General features: G+C 33.1%; 2 protein-coding genes across 2 annotated transcripts; one reads left to right on the top strand and one right to left on the bottom strand.

Moving 5' to 3' along the window:
* Window positions 1-4,093, top strand: LOC134688442 (tumor necrosis factor ligand superfamily member 11-like). The gene is made up of 4 exons (XM_063549159.1): window positions 1-476; window positions 838-901; window positions 2,306-2,386; window positions 2,892-4,093. Exons 1-4 carry the CDS (start codon window positions 252-254, stop codon window positions 3,329-3,331), a joined length of 810 nt encoding a protein of 269 aa, XP_063405229.1. The 5' UTR covers window positions 1-251; the 3' UTR covers window positions 3,332-4,093.
* Window positions 4,094-7,072: 2,979 nt separating this feature from the next.
* On the bottom strand, window positions 7,073-10,415 carry LOC134688441 (toll-like receptor 4). Its single transcript, XM_063549158.1, has 2 exons — window positions 10,202-10,415; window positions 7,073-9,561 (listed from the first exon to the last, which is right to left on the bottom strand). Exons 1-2 carry the CDS (start codon window positions 10,248-10,250, stop codon window positions 7,187-7,189), a joined length of 2,424 nt encoding a protein of 807 aa, XP_063405228.1. The 5' UTR covers window positions 10,251-10,415; the 3' UTR covers window positions 7,073-7,186.
* Between the last annotated feature and the right edge of the window lie 4,111 nt (window positions 10,416-14,526).

The raw sequence follows: 14,526 nt of genomic DNA, 5'->3' as shown, positions 1-14,526 counted from the left end.
TGCAAACTAATTTGAATGTGGCCTATCCAGGCTATGGAGCCATTGAACCTGTGAAATACATTATCAAACTATTGTTTACAGCATCTTTTGCAGTGCTGCTTTTTCGCAGTAGGCTTAATTATGTTAGTTGCGATAGCGAATTCAAAACTTGATTGCGAAAGTGATATAAATTAATGATTTTTCAACATTGTTCAAAGCAAAAGTGAAAAAATACTGAGTTTTATTTGTGTTGACTCTGAGTTTATGTGACAATGCCGCTTTTTGAGCGTTTGAAGAAGAGGACAAAAGGAATTACTTTGTTTGTGTTTACTGCTGACGTAGTTATCTTAATAATAGTTTTAATAATTTTATGGGCGATGCCGGAGCCCCGTACCCCCGGGGAGGACTGTGGTTATATGTGCCTGCAGTGCACGACCGACTCTAGTGGGATATGTTGTGGTTGCCGAGATGTAATTCTACAAAACTATATGGAAAAGGTAAGTTCGTAATGTGTTTGTTTACTAGGAAGTGCACTTAACACTAAGTGGGGCAAGTTATTTTTAGAACCTTGTAAATGTTGTAAGGTAAATATTGAATTACCGATATTCAATGATAGTGAATGATTTAGTTCAATTGAATTAATTTAAATAGTAATAATTATGTCGTATGCGCCACAAGATTTTCCAACATAGAAACAGGAATGTTTAAATAAAATGTCTACCTGTCAGTGGTAGAAATTATAACCATGATAACTATATAACCATGTATTGAACTAATTTTTGTTGAAAAAAGAATAAATGATCTTTGACTATAACCAATGGATCAACCATTTGTAAATACAATTTTTATCAATTTCAGACCTTCGATAAAAAACACAATGAGATTTCTGCCGAATATGCAGCAATGTTTGAAAGAACAGTTGGTACGTATAGACATAGTACAGTATCACTGGATAAATGCATTCACTGGTCAAAGTACATCCTTATTTTTGTTAGTACCGTCAGGCACTTCTATCGACAGCTATCACAGGCCAATATCCAAGTCTTTGATGAGGATGTTGGGGTTATGTAATTGTTGTTTCAATCACTGATATTTTGACCACATGCCTCCCTCATATAACACTATCAGACTTCATTGTCTCCAATTTTTTTTTAACGTCAACTAGATTGCTTCATGTTGACTGATAAAACGTGTAACTCTCCTTTGGTCCAGAAACGCTTAGTCGGACTAAAGCCATCCCCAATAATCACTTTCGTTTAAACACTTTCGTTTAAACACTGCATGGTTGCAAAATTATGAAAAGAACAGAGATAATTTAAGAAAGATACTGTCAGAGAAAAGAAAAAAAAACATGTATTTTTCATCGTGTTTATTTTACGAATAAGATCAAACACACAGTGTTGCGTAAAGCTAATTCAGTTTACAGAACGTGCAGTAGTTTCCAAGTGAGGAAAATTCGTTTTGTATCCTGCTATGTTACTAAACAATACAATGCAATGTAGATATTCTTCAATTTGACATCTACTCCATAATAGTCATAATGTATCTCGAATTAAAGGTAGTATTGTCGGACTCCAATCTTCGTTTTATAAATGTTTAAGTTAAGAGATACATTTGAGAATGGAAATGGGGAATATGTCAAAGAGACAACAACCCGACCATAGAGCAGACAACAGCCGAAGGCCACCAATGGGCCTTCAATGCAGCGAGAAACTCACGGACCCGGAGGCGTCTTTCAGTTGGCCCCTAACAAAGATTGTAGACTAGTTCAGTGATAATGGACGTCATACTTAACTCCGAATTTTACACAAGAAACTAAAGTTAAAAATCATACAAGACTAACAAAGAAACTATCAAAACAAACCATTAGCTTTTATTTTTCTTATTAACAAACAAGCATAACCTTTTCGAAAAGAGAGAGAGAAAATATAATTATTTAGGCTTCCACTGTTGTGGTGTGACAAGCAGTGACTGGGGACACAGAGGCATGACTTACATTTTTTTTGTAAGGGTAATATATTTGTTGAACTTTTACTTGGAAAATTTACACATTATTTATTAAACAAGTCGGAAATCTCGCTTACAATTATCATTGTACTTTAGAATATTCTCATTTTAACTTTGTACTTTATTTGGCATTTTAAACTTTTTGGGATTCGAGCGTCACTGATGAGTCTTTAGTAGACAAAACGCGCGTCTGGCGTATATACTAAATTTGGTCCTGGTATCTATGATGAGTTTATGTATATATAATATGACTCCTTAACGTATAAATTCATTAACATTGCAGCAGCATTTCAATTGTATTAAAATCAATATTTTATAGTTAAAATTCACAAAGGTTACATAGGAGACGTGAAACCGGTTGCACATTTGATCGGAGAGGACAGAGACATGCCAGCTACAGGTGAGTGTACGAACTTCAGGATTTGATGTTCTTCCTTGATTTCCCAAAATTTATACTTTCGTCTAGAATGTAATTATAAGCAATCGTTTTTAACCTTTCGAAACATTTGAAATAGATAAAGTTAGATATAAGAGTTGGTAATTAATATGAGATACATTTTTCAAATTATTGATTTATTTAATTAACCACGGAAGCAGGACAAAACGTTCCACACCAAATCGCCACACTTTTTAACCAACTCGCCCAACTTTTAATATGTATTTGTTAAAAAGGATTAGTCCGTATTTGTAATGGCAAAAACAGTGGTCATAAAAAATCTTCGCTAAAACAGCGTTAGTCGTTTTGAGTACACGAAAACATGAATTCTGTAAGAACAACGCATAAGTGTTTACAATGTACATGAGCATACATGTATAGTCACATATGATATACATGTAGGATAACGACATTATTATTTTTCAACAACAGTTATCATGGTTATGTATCATGAACAATCTCGTTGTAGATGAAATAAACAAGAACATTCTCCCAATCAGGAAGTGGTATAGGGGAAACAACTGTCTGCTTTTAAATGGTGTAACATTAAACAATGGCCGTGTGCGTGTTCCTGTCAGTGGATATTATCATGTATATAGTGCCATAGACTTTAACTACCAGTTTATCCGAAACACAACACAAAATACCATTGATGTACAGTCGAAGAGTTCATGTTTAATTCATTCAATATATAAATCAAACATTAGAGACGAGAACAGTGGCGAGAAGGAAGTGATGTGTACCCACCACCCATATGAGCGATCGGAAAACGCAATATTTTCCAGATACGATACGTACATCTCCGCAGATATTCATCTGGAAGCAGGAGAAGAAATTTATGTTAAAGTAGCCAACATTTCATATGCTTCAAGTCCACCAAAGAATGTTTTTGGAATACATTTGATTTAATCATGATAATAAGAGAAAACACGTACTGGTCATGACTCTATAAAACATACATACGGAGTGGACAGTTATGATTTTCATTCTATACAACAATAAAAAATAAATATATGATTGACTTTATAATATACACAAATTACAAAAATATACACACGGACAGTTATTATTTACTTTGTACAAAAACACACACATACCGTTTATGATGTATATGTTTCAAAAACACACACGTAGATTTATGCTGTGCATGTTCTAAAACAGATTACGGAGGGTTAAGCTTTATATGTTTTAAAAACACACACGGAGAGTACTATTTACATTTTTCAAAAACACAAACACAGGGAGCGTAAAACTTTCAATACATGTTTAAAAAACATTCACACTTACAGAAGGACGAGATATTTTTAAAACTTTAATAATTATCGTGTTTAGTTCCTAAACGATTGTTTTAAATGTAACACATGGATGTAAAGGACTGTTTGTGTTACAAGTTATATTTTACGAAGTGTTATGTTGTGTTCATGTGCTTTAATAACTATTTATATTATTATACAGTACTCTTTATTGTAGTCCGAGATTACCCTGACGTCCAACGGCTGTTTTGCCAGACAACTGGTGCCGTGGGACCCAGCTTGTCTGGCAAAACAGCCGTTGGGCGTCAGACTAATCTAGGACTATCTACATTGAAAAAAATGATTATAAATAAGACAACAATTATTCATTTAACAGTTTTTTTCATGTTTCTTTTAAATAAAGTTAAATTTCTTACAATTCATGTGTTTAATTCTGATCTTGAGGTGAATATAGAGGGCAAGGTTCACTTCCCCCCACTAAACATCCTACTTTATCTCTTAATTCATCAATTCATATTAAAAAAGTTCTTTATGTATTTCTGAATGAAATTTGTTGCATTATTATTTCAATAGTTGGTGTTCATTTTTACCCATTTTCTTCCTTGATTTGTTATACTCACTACCAACATAATCCAGTTTGGCATTACAAAATATGTCGCAGATTTCTTATATGCAGATATTTCCCCGCACCAGAAATCCCTCATAATGTGGAGGGGTTAACCATCGAAGCGGTCTCCGAAACCTTCTGCTCACCTTGGTCAGTGATGCAAAATCACAACAACAACAAAAACAATTATTTTAAACAATAAACGAAAAACGACAACCAATGAGTTACAGGCCTTTGAATGAATCTTTTGACAGACACATGTAGAATTTGGCTGGATGAACATGAAAAAACTAATTGCCTAATTTATGGAAATAAAATGAACGAAAAACAAATGTTACACATAAACAAACGACACAACTGAATTACAGGCTCCTGAATAAAGACCATACATACAGAATGTGGCGGGATCCCAACCCTCCCCTTAACCTGGGACAGTGGTGTAATATTACAACGTAAGAAAAATGTTCATATAGTCTTATAATGTCAAATATGTGCATGAAATTTTACATTTACATCACAAATTATTGCAACATTTGGAGAATATCTCAATGTTTTTTCTATGTATTCGTGGAATTTATCCCAAAAAGTATTATTGTCAGATTTGTGTCTGTTTAAAATATAATCATCAATATCACATAAACAAAAGACTGATCTTTATGTCTTTAAGTGTTTTAAAAAAGAAAATTGGGTATGATAACCAATGAGACAACTCTCCACAATAGACTAAAATAACACAAAGATTAACAACTATATATCAGCGTTTACGACCTTCAACAATGAACAAAGCCCATACCCTTATGTTTTCAGTGTTAAAATGAAACAAGAGAAAGAAAGGTCAGACGAACACGTCATTGTTTATCTGTGACCTATACATTTATGATAATATTTACCAAAATGTGTATTTATCTATTTATGATAACGACATTCATAACGTTACAGTTTTTGATGTAATCGATGTATGAGGTTCTTAAAAACCTGAGTTTTGTTGTACTGCATATAGGGTTTATTTTAAAGACAATACAACAAACACCGTAAAATCGGTAAAAGAGCGACTGCAACAGCACAATACCTGAACTAACTAAAAAAAATTAAGACCCAACAATGACAACGAGTCACTTGTGTGTGATGATTGATTGTTGATTGCTTATTGTCACAAAAGCCGATATCGCGACTGAATTGTGTTGCGTAAAATAAAATTATGCTGATTCTATTATTTCATGTGTATATATACGTTAAACTATCTCGTATCAAATAGTCTGAAGAAATTCAAAGTTTAGGAAATGACCCTCTAGAAAAGACACGCCTCTGTACACTTAGTTAATACACTGATTTTTACTTTAAGTCTTGGAAAACAGTATTTATTATGCCCCACCTACGATAGTAGAGGGGCATTATTTTTTCTGGTCTGTGCCTCCGTTCGTCCGTCTTTGCGTCCGTTCGTCCCGCTTCAGGTTAAAGTTTTTGGTCGAGGTAGTTTTTGATGAAGTTGAAGTCCAATCAATTTGAAACATGTACACATGTTCCCCATGATATAATCTTTCTTATTTTAATGCCAAATTATAGTTTTGACCCCGATTACATGGTCCACTGAACATAAAAAATGATAGTGCGAAGTTCAGGTTAAAGTTTCTGGTCAAGGTAGTTTTTGATGAAGTTAAAGTTACATCAAATTGAAACTTAGTACATATGTTCCCTATGACATGATTTTCTAATTTTAATTCCAAATTAAAGTTCTGACCCCAATTTTCACGGTCCACTGAACACAGAAAATGATAGTGCGAGTGGGGCATCCGTGTACTATGGACACATTCTTGTTTATTATATATTTTAATAGGATTTGACTTTTTTCATCTAGATATTTCTGTGAGCTCTTTAAAATTGATAAGATATATTTCCATTCCAAACAGATTTTACAGTTTGTTGCTATGTTGTGATGTTCAAAGTTAGAATGAGAGTTCAGCACTCAAAACATTATGAACCCCTCCCATAACGTCTACATGGGGTACTAAAATTATGCATTTTAAAAAATGTTCTATCAGCTGACCAGGCTCCATGCTCTAGAACTCTTTCTAAAGATGAAAGGAACATAAGTCAATACCATGCATGAATTGGAATTGTTTTATAGCTGACTATGCGGTATGGGCTATGCTCACTGTTTACGGCCGAACGGTGACCTATAGTTGTTTCTGTGTCATTTTGGTCTCTTGTGGAGAGTTTTCTCAATGGCAATCATACCAAATCTTCTTTTTTTATATTAATATCAGACGAAGCCTTTATGATCAGAATCATTTAGTTAAAAAAACATTGGTAAATAGATCATAATTATATACTAAAGTGGAATATGCCAAATCATACAACTTCGCAAAAGGAAACTGAAACTGATACTTTCCGGATGAGATTTTGAAGCACCACACTTCCCGATCAACAACAGGTGTTATTCGTGAACTACAACTTTTATCTATAAAAAGGATACCAGCTTTAAACACTTGTCGAGTGAGTCCTTTATCTGGGTGTATTCATACCAATTACTTCCGGTTGAAAATAGTTGTGCTGATAATAAGGACAGTACTTATCAAACGGTTTGATACTCCGGGATTTGTATAAATATTGTCTAATTATTGAAAGTGTTAACATCGATAAATGCGTTATGTTTCTTCATTCTATTCACATTGTCGAAAACTCATGCCAAACACTAAGAGCAGAATCGCAAAAAAGAAAAGAAAATTATTGTTTACTATATTTTATTTGTATAATAATACTGTGAATAATGTTTAACTAAAAAAATGTCACAAGTATTCGGTTAATATGTCAAGCGAAGTTGGAGATCATCTAGAACATTGTATATTTGATTTTGTATTTTAACACGTGAACTAATATTCCAAACAATCTAGTTACATGTAGAACTTATGCAATAGAAAGTGAACTGAACACATTTTCATAAAATATTTCTTCTGTTTGAAATGGTTGTATTCCTTGGTCATACCACTTTATGCATGTAACTTTATACCAAAATCTTTTCAGAACTTTAGGCATTTGATGAATTGATAAGTCATCCTTCATTATCACAATGACCATGTTTTCCCGCCCTTCCTGGAAAGCATGCATCCGGGTTAACTCCATTTCGTAGTTACCCCAGGTACTCTGGAGAAAATGTTCGGTGATAATAAAGATAATTTTCCTGCTACTATCAATAGCACGTAAAATGTTTTCAGCGATGGCCTCTCCAGCAATAAAATCTTTAGCGTCAAGGCACGTCTTGAAGTTTTCAGCAGTAAGTCTGCGATTGAAATTAACAACCCAGGGAACATCGTTATGGTTGTAACATATAAAGACATCGTACAGGTAAGAATCACCGTCCAGTTCCTCGTATCGTTTTAATCTCAGTTTAATTCTGAGATAGAAATATTGAAATGCAGATCTGTAGCGAAGATAAATGACAACGAATACCACAAGTATTACAACAAGTGTTGTGAATGATAACGAGAATATCAACCATATCTTGTCATGGCAACGGTTTTCAAAACGATCCAGATATACAAAAAGATCAGAAAATGTTGTGTTTTCACCGCTTTCTAGTTGACAATAAAGATGTCCGAAATAACTAGCTTTTGTTTGTTTAGCCCATTTTAGAAAATCTAAATTTGAACACGAACATTTAAAGGGATTACCTACCAAAACCACTTTTGCTTTACCAATCAAAGAGTCAATTATATCTCTTTCGCCACGGTTGAAAGTAGATAAGTTATTGTAGGAAATATCAATAAAAGACAAATTTCTGAAATGCCGGAAAACAGACGGAACTTGATTAAAACCATTGTTAGAACCATTGAAGGAATGTAATACATTGTATTGATTCTGTAAGTCTAAGTTGGCAATGTCAGCAATTCTAAAATTGTTATAAGAAATATCTAAATGTTTGAGATTTTTTAGAGGTTTAAGTAAAATGTCCAATCGTTTATTATTTCTGAATGCCGTTCCAAGGTCGGAATGTGTTGCTATTAAATACTCAAGTTTTGAAAAATTTTGAAAAATGTACTCATTTATCATATTACCGCAACGATTTTCTGAAACATCTAGATACCGTAAATTCTTCAAACCACGTAATGACCCGTTACATTCAATTAAGGTGAACGCTCTACACGTGAGGAACCAAACGTTATCTCCGTTTATAAATGTTATATTTGGTAACGGCATTTTAAGATTGATATCTTGTAAATCAATGGTTTCTAAGGTTTTTGGCAGGCTAAGATACATTGCAGGGAGCATGCGCACTTGTTTTAAAAATGCGTTGTTTTCGATCGATGATAGTTTCAGATGCTTCAAATTTTTGAATAAGACTAAAAGTGTTATCCATGGAGAACCAATATTTCCTGAAACCTCAAGACTTTCAAGGCAAACAGAATTGATAGCAAATTCCTTAAAGCTTGTACCATCAATATCTGCTAAATACATGTGTCTAAAGACAAGTTCTTTCAGACATATGTTTTCGAAATAATGCAGATATTTACCAGTTACGATAAAGATGTACGCTCTGGCATTAACTCTTTGCATTAGTATCCTAGTTAAAATTGTGAAGTTTGACACCATTTTAAACGAATTTTCTATTGTATTTTGCAATGTTGCAATTCCAAAATATAAATTTAAAATTTGTAAATTTGGCAGGTGTTCCAAAGCGTCATCGTCAGCTTGTTTAATCTTTATTGAAAGAGTCCTTAGTGGAGAGTTTGCTAAACCTGCAAACGTATAGTTTTGCAAATGAAGCCCATATGAACTTTTTGAGATAAATGTATGCAAACATGTCCAGGATTTGAATCTTTCATCAAATGTCATGCCAATGAAAGCGGCTAGTTCCAAGATTTCAAGTTGTTTAATGTTAACAAGTTGCTCTGGAAACTTGCTCCTTGGTGGAAACTTTAAATGATCAATACGCAAAGTCCTCAGCTGCTGTATAGGAACAAAAGCATTGTGTTCAAGGTCTGAAATGTGTAGGTGGTTATGGCTCACATTCAGTGTTGTTAAGTTGTTTAGACCAGCAAAAGATTCGTTTCTAATTTGGTTCAACCAATTCTGGGATAAATCCATCCATGTAACGTCCGACATGTTTCGGAAAATATTTGATGGAATGTCAGTTATTATATTCCTGTGAAAGTCTAACATTGTACTGTTACGTGGAATATTTCTGGGTATTTCTGTCAAATTTCTCTTGGAATAATCAACATATATGGTGTTTGAAATTGAAGACGTTTTCGGACTGTACTTAGTCGATGCATGGCTGATACCTACAATTATTCATTGGAAATTAAACATTTTTGTTTTCATTGTCACTCAAATTCATGATTCAGACATTTAATATGTAATTGTTTTATGAGTACTAAACTATAAAATTTCTGGCAGTTAAAACTACTTCTTTATCTAAATTATTGATTTAACTAAGTTATACTAGTGATAAAGTTATAATTTAAAAGTCATGATAATTTTTTTTATCTATCATACGATTGGTCAACGCCACAGTTCAAAGACCATTGAATGAAAATAGCATTATTGGATTTTTATAGGATAAAAACAACAAACTCTGCTAGCTAACAATTAAAAGAAAAATTGCCAATGAGAAAGATGGCCTTCAACAATGAGCAAAGCTTATACCACATAGTCAGCTATAAAAGGGCCTGAAATGACAAATGTAAAACAATTAAAACGAGAAAACTAACATAGATATTCAAAGATGTGGTGTGAGTGCCAATGAGACAACTCTCCATCCAAATAACAATTTAAAAAGTAAACCATTATAGGTTAAAGTACGGCCTTCAACACGGAGCCTTGGCTCACACCGAACAACAAGCTATAAAGGGCCCCAAAATTACTAGTGTAAAACCATTCAAACGGGAAAACCAAATATTCATTTCAGAAAAAAAAACTCACCGACTATAAGCAAGATGAAACCTCTAAAACCACTCTCAGCAGCAATCATGCTTAATAGTTTGTGTGCAGCTTATCTGATGGCAAGTTAAAATTTGTATAATTGGGAGAACCGAAAGCACAACGGAAATTCTTTTTCTTCCTGTAGCTGTCAATTTGTGATCATTTATCAATTTAGAATTTTTTAGTTGTATCGATTTGTGTCATTATCTGTTGAATAGAATGTGATAGTACATTTGTTAATGCCATGATCAATAAACGTTTGAACACTTAAGTAGATAAAAATTAAGTTTATTTTATTTCCGTCCAATGGGCAAATATTTAGAAAAACCTTGACCTGGTTCTGTATTTCCCTATTTTGTTGATAATTTTCAATGTTATTTTAATCTTGAAATTGATATATAAATATTTACGTAACACACTTTCAGTTCAATATCTTTTTCCTTTCCTTTCCTTAGTTTAATTTATTTTTAGCACACAACATCCCAATAGGTTTAAAGAAAGCTTCAACGCAATCAAATGATCTATTTTACGGAAGCGTATTAGCGCCACACATTTTTTTTTTATTTTTCTTCCTATGTTTGCGTTATAACGCAAACATTTGCGTTATAACGCAAACCTTTGCGATATAACGCAAACCTTTGCGTTATAACGCAAACCTTTGCGATATAACGCAAACCTTTGCGATATAACGCAAACCTTTGCGTTATAACGCAAACATCTTTATTTCAATTATTCATTAAGTTTTGTATATATGTCCGTCTGTCATTCATTTCGGATGTGATTTACTAGTAGATAAAAAAAGAAACATACATACAAGGCCAAATCATTATAATAAATATGCATAGGAATAATGGAATAATTGAAGTGCAATTATACATAAATTAAGACTGATTTGTGCATCAGAAAAGTATATAATTTAACAAGAAAATAGATATAGTATATAGTCATATTAAAATTGAAAGATCAAAAATAATGTCATTCAATTGTGAAACCTCCAAGTCAAATAGACAAAATGATCTTTCTGCTTTAAAATGAATTATTAATAAGGAAACATTTTTTTTAAATCTCAGAATATGATCAAGATTCTTTGATAGAAAGTCATTTAATTTTCATTTCAATATAATGAAGTATTTTTAAGATGCTTGGGTAGCAATTTGAAAAGAGAGAACATAATTTTATTAATGAAACATCTTCATTCTATACATTTATTGCCAAAGGGTAGCTTGTTTGAATGTAACCTACTTTACACAGTTCTCAAACGAGAGCTTACTTTGTAAGTATATTTATATTCGGTTATAGCTATATTAGCAGGGTTGATTTTTTTCTTAGGTATAACCTCAATTTACTCAATTTTCTTTGTAATATATATACTAGTAGTAACTTGGATATCGTTTTTGGGGACCTTATAGTTTGTTGTTTAGTGTGAGCCAATGCTCCGTGTTGAAGACCGTAATTCGGCCTATGATGGTTTACTTTTACGAATAGTGACTTAGATGGAGAGTTTTCTTATTGGCACTCATACCACATCTTCTTATATTATTATGCTCATTATTAGTCATTGATATGATCTAATTATTCAAGTAGTTTACTTTGCAATTACTACAAAGGTGATAAATTTTATTATATCCAGCCTCCTCCATTAATAACTACTGTTTCCTTTGAATCTTAAATAAGAAATAAGATAAAACAAATGTTTGCGTTATATCGCAAATGTTTGCGTTATAACGCAAAGGTTTGCGTTATAACGCAAAGGTTTGCGTTATAACGCAAAGGTTTGCGTTATAACGCAAAGGTTTGCGTTATAACGCAAAGGTTTGCGTTATAACGCAAACATAGAAAGAAAAATTAAAAAAAAAAAAATGTGTGGCGCTAATACGCTTCCGTACTATTTAACAGTTGTAAACTTGTGAACTCTTTAATCTGTCCGCTTTTCAAACCCTCCAGGTGCGCACAATTGTTTGGAAAGCGTCAAGTTCAACACAAAATAAATCATACCAAGGGTTATTTTATCTCAAGATTTTATTGTTATTTTAAGCGACGCTTTTACTGTCATTATATAAAGTCTATGTACAGATCATCTGGTTAAAATTTCTGTATTCTGAAGGAATTATTTCAAGTTAGAATAACACGGAAAAAATGATTTTGGCATCGGCTGTTTTCTATTCTTTGGTCGGGTTGTTTGGTGTCTCTTTGACACATTCCCATTTTCTATTTTATTTGGACAAAATGCAAATAAGATCCATGCGGGTTTTAATCAGTGCTGAGTCACAAGTGTTCTGTCTTCCGGCAAGAATTGTGTATCTCATCGTAAACGCTTTAAAATTGTTCTGGCTTTAACTGAATTTGTTTTTCTGATTTTGCCGAGCTGTTTGCTACTTAATATGTTTTTTTTAATTAATTCTGCTGTAAATGTATAAATCTTTTTGCCATTCTTTTATTTACGTTTTTATGCTGCTTGTTTTAAAAACTTTTTTGTTTATGCTTTTAAAGAGAGGAAGAGAGGCGACATATACCAGGAGACATTCAAACTCAAAATTCGAAAAACTATAAACAACGCTGAAAAAGAAAAAGACCAACAGACAAACAATAGTACACAATACACAACATAGAAATCTGAAGATAAATCAACACGAAGCACATCAAAAACTGGGGGTTATCTCATGTGCTCCGGATGGGTAATTATATCTGAAAACTAGGGAAGGGTTTGTTTCACATTAAATGTTTATATTCATGGTAATATTTCACTAGTAGTAACGATTTTGTACTTGCAGTTGGTATTTATGTGCTGTTACAACACTATTAAAATCCGCTTCATTTGAATAGTATTATCATTGGCAATCATAGAACATCTCCATATTTTCTACTGCAAATGCCATGGCAAAGAGGATTACAAGACAAACAAATACACACACTCCAACATAATAACACAGCCCTTACATTGTAGGTACTAAAATCTATCCAAAAAAAAGGAAGGTGATCCCAGGTGCTCCTGACTTCACATGCGTCATGTTGCTCATGCAAATACACAGTCGCTGATAAATCTTTTTCGAGAAGATATATTTTCAGAAGAAGATACTTGTCATGTTTTTTTTCTACAATTGACCATATGTGTCGCCATCGATGTAAAAAAAACTATTTCATAGCGTTAACCAACGCATGATGGATATTGCGTCCGTATGATGACCTTACCACTTGGAACCCGTGGTTTGATGGTTATAATTGCAAAGAAAGTTATGAAGTTACAACAAGACCAATTAATTAAATTAATACGTGTTTAAAGTCTTGCTCATTTCAGTATGGTGGATCTACATTGATCTATATGCATAATGATGAAAGACACGTATATGAGCCAGCACGAAAATACATAAATTTAATCTCCATCTTATAATTAGAGCTCGATATTATATCTACGATTTTGTTTTCGGATTGAATGGCACCACATCAACACCTTCCAACCCAATCCAATCCACCAACACAAACACACAAACCTTAATCGGACGTCAGTCAATTGTAGTGGATATATAATTACACAGCTGCCTTCGATCAAAATGTAGTGTTTGACATAATGCTTGTGAGGGGAGTGTTTTGTACTAGTAAAATTGAGAATGGAAATGGGGAATGTATCAAAGAGAAAACAACCCGACCATAGAAAAAACAACAGCAGAAGGTCACCAACAGGTCTTCAATGTAACGAGAAATTCCCGCACCCGGAGGCGTCCCCTAGCCGTCCCCTAAACAAATATATACTAGTTCAGTGATAATGAACGTCAAACCAATCTCCAAATTATACACAAGAAACTAAAATTAAAATAATACAACACTAACCAAGACCAAAGGCTCTTGACTTGAGACAGGCGCAAAAATACGGTGGTGTTAAACATGTTTATGAGATTGCAACTCTCCTCCTATACCTCTAGTCAATATACAAAAGTAGGTTTGATAAGTAGCCCATGCAACTCTTATTGAGGGATCCGCTGTTGGTTTTTTAAAAGAGAACTTTTTACGTCCTTTCTCATACCTTATTTCCAAGTGACAGCCTAGGTTCAAACATTGAACACAGTAAATTCTTTTTTATGTATTTTTTTAAACATTCGGTTCCCTAAATATGTATGAAGAATTTGCCATGGGACGTTAAAGAGACATCAACAATCCGTCTACACAATCTGTGAAAGTGTAATAATGTTCGTACATATCAAAACGTTTTCAACTCTTCCCAAATTTTGTTAGTTGCTCAACATTTTTCAATGTGTTTTGACATACGAGAGTATTCATACCTATAAAGGTTATAACGTTACTTTCAAAACATTTTTCAAAATAAATTAATT

The sequence above is a fragment of the Mytilus trossulus genome, chromosome 10, assembly GCF_036588685.1.
Source record: "Mytilus trossulus isolate FHL-02 chromosome 10, PNRI_Mtr1.1.1.hap1, whole genome shotgun sequence".
NCBI lineage: Eukaryota > Metazoa > Mollusca > Bivalvia > Mytilida > Mytilidae > Mytilus > Mytilus trossulus.
This window is presented reverse-complemented; position numbering and strand designations above follow the sequence as displayed.